Below are 9,036 nucleotides of genomic sequence, written 5' to 3'. Positions count from 1 at the left end.
TATGGATATTCCCACATATTTTTACTTTTACACACACACACACACACACACCTATAATAAAGGTAAAAAAGGATATATGCAGTGTTATCTTCATTTTAGATATCAAAAGGGTTTTGCGGCTCCTGGTGTTTTGTTTTTGGTGGGAAACGGGTCCAAGTGCTCTTTGAGTGTTTTGGGTTGCCTACCCCTGCCCTATGCCATTTCAGACAAGTGGCTGTCCAATCTCTCCCCAAAATTTAAACTAGTTTTATTTGGTATCCCTGTCATCCATATATTAGATTCAAAAAGGGTTTCTAGAACTTCTTAGATTATGAAAGTTAATTGCAGATACCCGGATAATCTCTGCAGATTAGTTTTATTTCTTATTGTCTGTGGATATTCTGTCATCCAGGTCATGGTTGTCCCAAAAGTGCTTTTTCCACAAAACAACTGGATTTTTTTTTTTTTTTGTTCTTTTAGACCAGGGTTAGTCAACCTTGGCTCTTTTATGACTCGTGAACTTCAATTCCCAGAATTCCTGAGCCAGCTAAGCTGGCTCAGGAATTCTGGGAATTGAAGTCCACGAGTCATAAAAGAGCCAAGGTTGACTACCCATGTTTTAGACTCTTTATTTCTTACATGACATAGGGCCTGGTTACTTGAGGGACTGCCTGTCTGCCATAATTAATTTGATCTAGCAGAGTTCTGAGTTCCATTGATTAAGCAAGGCAACCTCCTGGGATACAGAAGTGCATCTTTTCTGAAGCAACATCTGCCAACTAGAATTTCCTCCTCAAAATTTGAATGGCTTCCAGCCTATTAGTATTTTGAAGGACCTTAAAGAATTGACTAGACTTTTTGCATGAACCAGAAAAAAAATGCATTTATGAGCTGTGAGCTTGATGAGTCAAAAATGGGATAATAGAAAAAAGTGCTTTTTTGTAATCATAGAGTAAGAAATAATTTTGATACTTGTATTTGTTGCAAAGGAAATAAATGACATTTGTTGCAAAGGAAATAAATGACATTAAGCCATTGGCAAGGACAAGTAACACCCCTTTCCATCTTTTTGCCCCTCCTACAGATTTGCTTTTAGGGGAAGTTGCTTTTATTTAATTAAAGTTCTTGTTGGATTAAATCTTATTGGCTATTGGATCTATTGCGGGAAAAGCAACTTATTGAGAAGACAGCTTTTCTTGCACTGAAAAAAGCAATACAAAACTCCAGCACCGTGTTTAATATTTTGCCACTAAATGGTACTAGTCTTTGAGAAAGTGTCTTCCTTGGCTTGGGGAAGTATTACTAAACTTCATTTTGGAAAAAAATAAATAAAAAGAATAATGATGATGACATAATCAAAGGAAAAGCAGCTGCTCCAGCAAGATCCTTTTATTGTAGGTCTGGATTCAGGAGGTTTCTCAAAAAGCAATTTTTTGAGAAAAGCAGTTTAAGCAGATTCTTAAATCTTCCTTTACTCCTGGTCTTCCTGAGCAACTTCCTTCTGATTCAAAGTTTTAAAAGGCCTGCTACAGATATATCCTAGTTTCAAGCAGAACGGTGGTGGAACTGATTAAGGAGTCATACTGATTTTTATCTTTTTTCCATATGGACTAACCATATATTTTTCATAAGCATTCAAAGCAAGGTATGACAGCAAAGCAAGGTATGACAGCTAGCTCAGCAAGAAAGCACAACCACAATGGTTGGATGACCCTATGAATGACTAGGGAGAAAATAGTTTTAGAATGATATTGATAATTTTAAAGCAATTTTCCTTCGTAATTGAGGATGTAAACTTTTGAAAGCAGATGTAAATTTTAAGAGATGTTTCAAACATTACCTTCTTTTTCTTTCATAGCAAAAAGGAATGTTAATCAGAAGCAAGCATTGACACCGACTCTTATTGAATTTGTATATCTATCTCACATTTTAGGGAATTGTGTTCTATTTCTTTTCAGCTATTGGATGTTGTCTGTTGAACCAAGAAAAGGGGCTTGAAGATATGTGTCATGAAAAAACAGATGGTTTTGTGCAATAGGAAATGTGTTATGTGTAAACCAGCAAATATTTCTAAATTACTCAAACATAAAAAATACATACTTGTTTATAATACGAATCATTTTAATGTATTGACATATTACTGAATGCTTCTCTTCAGTTTCAAAGAATTATTTTTATTTAGTAATCGATCTGGAAATCAAAACTTGCTTGACAATAATTATCCAGCATTATGTGGGCTCCATCTTAAGGAAGTCATAGGGCCCTTCAGTGGGGGCTTCTTGTTTAGTTTTGAAGACTGAAGGGAGAATAGCTATTAATTCTTCAGGACTCAGAAAGTGCGATGGAGGGTTCAGTGAACTGGAAAAGCTCCTCGTCATACAACTCATCAGGGAGTTCTTCAGAATCAGCAAAAAATGTTGGAAATGGTGGATTCTTAAAGTCATCTTGGTAAGATGCTAAAATTGTGTCACTGACCTAGAATATAAAACCAGAAGAATTAAAAAGAAATCCACATAACAAACACATAGCAAAATTCCACATAACTCAAAACATTCCCAATAAAATAGGCACTAGCTGCCCTTTAAAATGTTATTATTGTTTTTGTTTTTTGCCTGGCATTAGTAACAAAACAGTTAAAAACCAAACATTTATCATAAATGGTGGTCATGTGACAAGACAAAGAAATATTGGGTATAGATCATGGTTTAATTCAGAAAGTTTTAAAAATGAATTTACAATGGAAATCAAAAGCTTTTTAGAATTATTAAAGAATTGGGGGGGGGAGGGAAATGGAATTTGGCTGCTATACATGATGACAAGAATTCTATGCACCCAGAAATGGAAAGAAGTGTGGAACAATGGATTAAAAAGATGATGGAATTGGCAGAGGTGATGAAACTGACTGCATTAATTAAGGACAAGAATATAAATAATTTTGCACTTATTTGGAAACCATTTATGGACTTTCTGTGTGAAAGAGAAAAACAATGAAACTTTGATTTTTGACAAGTGAGTTAAAGAAATGGCTAGTGGTTATTATTTGGCAAAACTAAAAAGTTGGCAGTATAACTACTACATATTTTACTACCTTGAAAAAAGTCAGAAGTTACTGCTTTTTGTTTTTTATTTTTGCCCCCCTTTCCTCATTTCCCCCCTCTATTCCGCTTCCTTTCAAATTTTTCCACTGTCTTTATTTCTATTTGTATTTTATATCAAGAAACATGCACACATACACACAAACACACACACACACACACCAACAAAATTATGACGTTGAAAGCAAAGTTTTCAAGTGTGAACCACCAAAATTCCACAAAGCAGAATAACTGAAAATAACTTGAGCAATATGAGAAACAACATGTTTGGGTAGCAAGTGAAATCACAACTTATACTTATATATTATAGCTCCAGGCCATACCAAACCATTTTAGGAACATATTAAAAAGTTGGAGACACCTATGTAGCAAAGAAAAGCATTTCATGTCAGCAAAAATACTACAGCTTACCAAAAGGCTATAGAGCACAGAATTTCTTTCTGTAAGATACCTTAACTGCTTCTTGGATAAGAGTTATTGAGTGCTGAGCAGCTTGCTGAGCAGGTGAATAATGTAAGCTCTCCCAAGTGATTTGTGCATCAGACACTTATTTACTGCCTACATTAGTTTGTAACATTGTTACATTATCTGATAACATTGTTAGCTACAACTCACTGTTTTAACCACATCATGCCTCAGAATTTTTTTTTTTAGTCACACCTCTATTATGAGCTAAGGAAAGCCAGCTTTGTATCATTCATGTATGTATGTATGTGTATGTATGTATGTATGTATGTGTGTGTGTGTGTGTATATATATATATTTGTGTGTGTGTGTGTATACATACATACACACACACACACATATATACATACATGAATGATACAAAGCTGGCTTTCCTTAGCTCATAACACACACACACACACAGAGTGTCTTGTCAAATTAGTGAACATTGTCCAATGTTGTCACAAAGAAGGAAACATTTCTGAAATAGTTTTCCTATTTGTCATACTCCAATGACAAATTTATCTTTCAATGAAATTAAGCTATAGACTTGGCACAAGAACACAGTATTTGCTATTTTTTTAAATACTGCTTTATTTTTTTCCTGCTTTATTTATTCTGCATCATTCAGGTATGGGAATATAGCAAGGAATCAAAAGATCACTGGTAAGCAATGATTTAACATCAATTTTCATAAAAATAAAAAAAAAACTTTTACAGTTTGCTAATTCAAAGTTTACATCTCAGCCTTCACTACACAGTATTTGAACTACTTATTTTGTACATTAATACATTTATATACCACCTATTTATTTAGAGAGATTATAAGATTTAAAGAGATTTATAAGATTTATTTCATGCGGCTGCTGATAAATACAGGATCGCCAACATGATTGCCAATGTCCGATAATGGATATGGCACAAAGAAGAAGATAAGATTTATACAATTATAAAGATTATTAACCAAGAAGCTATTATAAATTTCAGTTTATTTATATTAAAAATAGGAAAAAAACTCTGCATAGTTTTTCTGTTATTCAAGTGATAGAATGCATGGTGAGCATGAAACCATACACTATTTAAAGATAGTAACTTTCAAGTTTTTTAAAAATTAAGTTTTCAGAAAGAACCTATGCCATTCATTTAAGCTACATTCAGCTTACCGAGAAGAATGCCTTCTAAAAATGTACATCAAAATGCACATTGGTTTAATGGTTGCCAAGCAACTAAAGATTACATCAGTGCAGTTTTTATACCTGCTGATAATAAAGCCTCCAGCAAAAAAGTCTTTTATTAAAAATATTAGTTTACGATCCAGACTCAGTTAATTCATTTGTTATTTATTTAGTTGTTCAGGATAATATATAGTACTGACTCAAAGCAGGACACATAGCACTCCCTTCTCCATTTCTTTTCTCAACTATCATCCTGGGAGGTTTGTTGTATCAAGAAAAGTGATAAAAATCAGTCAGAATTTCTGTGGCTGGGATTGAAACATGAACCTGACTTACAACAATTTAACTGTTCCTCAAAACTCGCAAGTCATGCATAAAAATGGGCTATTAGCTAAGAGTGATTTGGAACTGGAAGTAAATAATTGCTTCTTGGGGTATCTAGTGGTTTTGTTTATATATGAAGTGGAATTAAGTGCAAAGCTGGCTGAAGAATTCTGGGAGTTGAAGTCCACAAGTCTTAAAGTTGCCAAGGTTGAGAACCCCTGCTCTATATCATAATTTCAGCCAATACCTTCATGAGATAAGAGGCTACTAGTCAGCTACAATGATCTTACAATATTACTGAGTATAAGCACATTTCGCTAAACAATTATGATATCTTGCATGTGGATTAAATATTAAATGTCTGCTCATTTTTAAAGCATTAGAAAGCTTTGATAACACTTTTTAGGGCTGTTCATACTTCAGCACAAACCTAGTACAGAATGCAGCTTTTATAAAACTTGTATTAAAGTGCTGCTGTTTTTGATTCACACATAGAAATAAAAAACGCAAGTTTTAATTAATAAGAGAGAAATGCTGTGCTCAGGCAAGATTCAAAGCACCTTTTCCAAATCACTGTGGAGTTGGCACGCTCTTCAAAATATGTGGAATAGAACAAAAGTATAGTCCATAGTGCACTACTGAGATAAATAATCCCTGAAGCTCACCAATAGATTTAATTCTATTTTGTGCAACTTCTTTGAGTAGAAAGGAAAAAAGAGAGGGAATAAATCAACATGTAAAGCTTCTGCTATATCCTAAGATACCGATTTACCACACCTGAGTCAGAGAAGATTTGGAACTTCCAATTCCCCTTATACCCTATGTTACCATTGTTGTTGTTAATTGCGAAGTCGTGTCTGACCCATCACGACCCCATGGACAACGTTCCTCCAGGTCTTCCTGTCCTCTACCATTTTCTGGAATCCATTTAAGTTCACACCTACTGCTTCAGTGACTCCATCCAGCCATCTCATTCTCTGTCGTCCCCTTCTTCTATTGCCCTCAATCTTTCCCAGCATTAGGCCCTTCTCCAGTGAGTCCTTCCTTCTCATTAGGTGGCCAAAGTATTTGAGTTTCAACTTCAGGATCTGGCCTTCTAAAGAGCAGTCGGGGTTGATCTCTTTTAGGACTGACCGGTTTGAATGCCTTGCAGTCCAAGGGACTCGCAGGAGTCTTCTCCAGCACCATAGTTCAAAGGCCTCAATTCTTTGGTGCTCAGCCTTTCTTATGGTCCAACTTTCACAGCCATACATTGCAACTGGAAAAACCATAACCTTAAAAGCAGTTGAAAAGAAACACAGTTCCAGGACAGAAATTGCTAATTCCCGGGTTAGAGGCATTGGCCATACTATGGTGTGAAAATCATATTATAGACAGTTGTTAATATGACAGAATTTAGGAGATCCTGGCTATTATTTGGATAAGTAACAACATAGTCTTTGGTATTTAAGTCTACATATGTTGACAATATTCATTGTTACTGTTTAGAAATTATACTGTTTTTGAGTGATTTTATTTGCACAAATAATCAGTTTTATTTATACTACCTTGTATAGTTCTGCTTTATTAAATTATTTAGTTATAAGTTCTCCCTTATCCCACTAAATTCCAAGATATGTAATCTTGGGATTTAGTGGGATATGGGAGAATTTATAGCTAATACTGGTTTCTTCCCCCCCCCCTTTTGCATGATATTAATTTTTGGAGAATGGTCATTGCTAGATAAATTAACAGGGCTTGGTGAAGGAGTATGCATGGCTTTCATCAAGAAATACAAGAAGACGGCAAACAAATTCTAAATGATCACCAATAGTTTGATCAATTTTAAGGTTACTAGTCATGTACCAACCTCACAACTAAGAATTGCAGGTTATGTATGAGCATTTTTATTATATACATGTTCCAAATTTGTGCTCCTCTTTTTCTAGTTATGGGATTTTGGATTTCATTGTAAAATATGCCATGAGATGTTAGTGAAAATAGTAATTTAATTAATGTATTATCAATTTTCTATCACTCATTCCCTTAGTTGCTGCTTTTCATTGGCACAGTTACTATTACCACCCAGTGAGTTTGAAAATCTTTATCTTGTAACAGAATGCACATTTTTGAAGACAAACATTGATCTGCTTGATTCAAATATCTTCATTTCAGGCACTTCCTTAAGTAATCCCACCAAACAAGAAACAGATTTTTCATGATCCAGGAGGGATTAAAAAAACAAGCAAATACATACTTTTGTGCTGACTAAACCACAATTATAACCCAAATGTCTCATTACTTGTGAAAAAAAATGTCCTTAATAAAGTTCCTTCAGAAACAAAATAAATATGGAAACAAAATGAAACTTAATTGAATATAAATGCACTGGGAGAGGAAGGGAGTAAACCTGACCTTTCTTCTTTCCGTCTTTTTCTCTATCTTCTCTTTTGCTCCATAAGCCTGGAAGCAAGCTATGTCTTATTTTTATTTTATGTTCAGCACCTGCCTAATTGTACTCTAATCTGAATCGTAAATTCTGATTTAAGAGAATATTTTTATTGAATGTGGAAGCTAATGAATAAAAATAATTTTATGTATATATATATATATCAAAAAGGAAATTGTATTAGTTGAATTTTAAGGGAATATTTACCGAGAAAAATATGATTTTTTTTTCAACTGGACCAAAACTGTACAGGTTAACAGAAATCTTAGTAGAATGATTCTAAATGAAAAACCTCAACATCCATAACTTATATTTATTCATGAATATTAAACATAAATTAATATTTGCTACAACCCAGAGACCTGTGTCAATAAATCTATTGGCTTTCCTGCATAACATATTTTAATTAGTTGCCAGGATCTTTTAAAAGACTGTCAAGTAACTACAGTTAATTTATGAAGATTCATGGCTGCATCCTGAAGAAATCGTATGGATCATGATCTTTATTTACAAAGTCAGGAGATTGTATCTCAATTGTATCTCTGAAGCACTGTTATGAGTTACCCAAACTCTTTGATCTTCAGCATGAAATACTATCAAAGTATTAATGTTAAACAGAATTTCTGGAGGAACTATTAATCACCATGAAGACAATCTTATTTGTCCATAAAGAATTATGCAAAAAGTACTAACCAGTATGCTAAACTATTATTTCCCCCCTTTTCAGCTGATTTACAGGAGTCTTGTCTGTGATACCATTTATCTTATTTGTTATTCTGCTCTGGTCACTTTTGCTATTTTACATATCTAAATAAGTATATGAGCCTCTTTCTACTTATTCCAAGCAATTTCCAGCATTTTGAAGTATTCCTGCCATGTTTTTAGAAAAGACATTTTGTTTTCAAGAAGTTTGAATGTTGCTATTTCATCATTTCTGAGGCTTTAAAACCCAACTTCTTCAACTTCTAGAGGCTCAAGGATTCATTATTTGAAGATTGTTCCCCCCCCTGTAATTAGTAACTGAATCCTGGAAACTACCTCCTTGAAGTAATGTCCAACTGCACTTTGAATTACAAGTATACACAGTAACAACTATTTCTCCAAGGTTACAAAGTTGCATTCCTTTCAGTGTTCTTCTTTATTGTTGTTTCATCATTATTTCAGTAATAGATCCTAAAGCTAATGTTGGTTAATTTTATGTATGCCATTTGCATCATTACTTGATAACCCTATGTGATTGCAAAAAACGGAACAGCAATCCAAAGTGGGGGAGGGGGGACAAGGACATTCATGTACCGTTGGAATTTTCAAGACAACTATGGATATTTTTTGGTGATGGTTGGGTGGGGGTGGTAGAAAAATTATGCACAAAGGTTATATAGTGGACAAGGTAATGACTCATGTAGAAATTATACATGTAGGAATTATAGGAACATTCCAAAGCAATTTTCCTTTATGGATATGTTTTGCATGTCATGCACAGCTGAAAGAAAATAAATTGTTTTAAGGAGTAGGAGACAGTATGGCATCAATTAGGACAAGAGATATAAAGCAAAAACATCTTCTCCTCTAATTACCTTCCCAGGAATTA

General features: G+C 34.1%; 1 protein-coding gene across 1 annotated transcript in view; it reads right to left on the bottom strand.

Moving 5' to 3' along the window:
* Positions 1-2,132: 2,132 nt before the first annotated feature.
* Positions 2,133-9,036, bottom strand: part of MRPL3 (mitochondrial ribosomal protein L3) — a 43,773-nt gene continuing 36,869 nt past the window's right edge. Inside the window, exon 10 of the mRNA XM_039336219.1 lies at positions 2,133-2,454. Coding sequence (XP_039192153.1) covers positions 2,302-2,454 — 153 coding nt within the window. The 3' untranslated portion in view covers positions 2,133-2,301. The remainder of the gene's footprint in view (positions 2,455-9,036) is intronic.

This window comes from Crotalus tigris, unplaced genomic scaffold (assembly GCF_016545835.1).
Source record: "Crotalus tigris isolate CLP2741 ecotype Arizona unplaced genomic scaffold, ASM1654583v1 scf7180000017666.27876245, whole genome shotgun sequence".
Lineage (NCBI taxonomy): Eukaryota > Metazoa > Chordata > Lepidosauria > Squamata > Viperidae > Crotalus > Crotalus tigris.
This window is presented reverse-complemented; position numbering and strand designations above follow the sequence as displayed.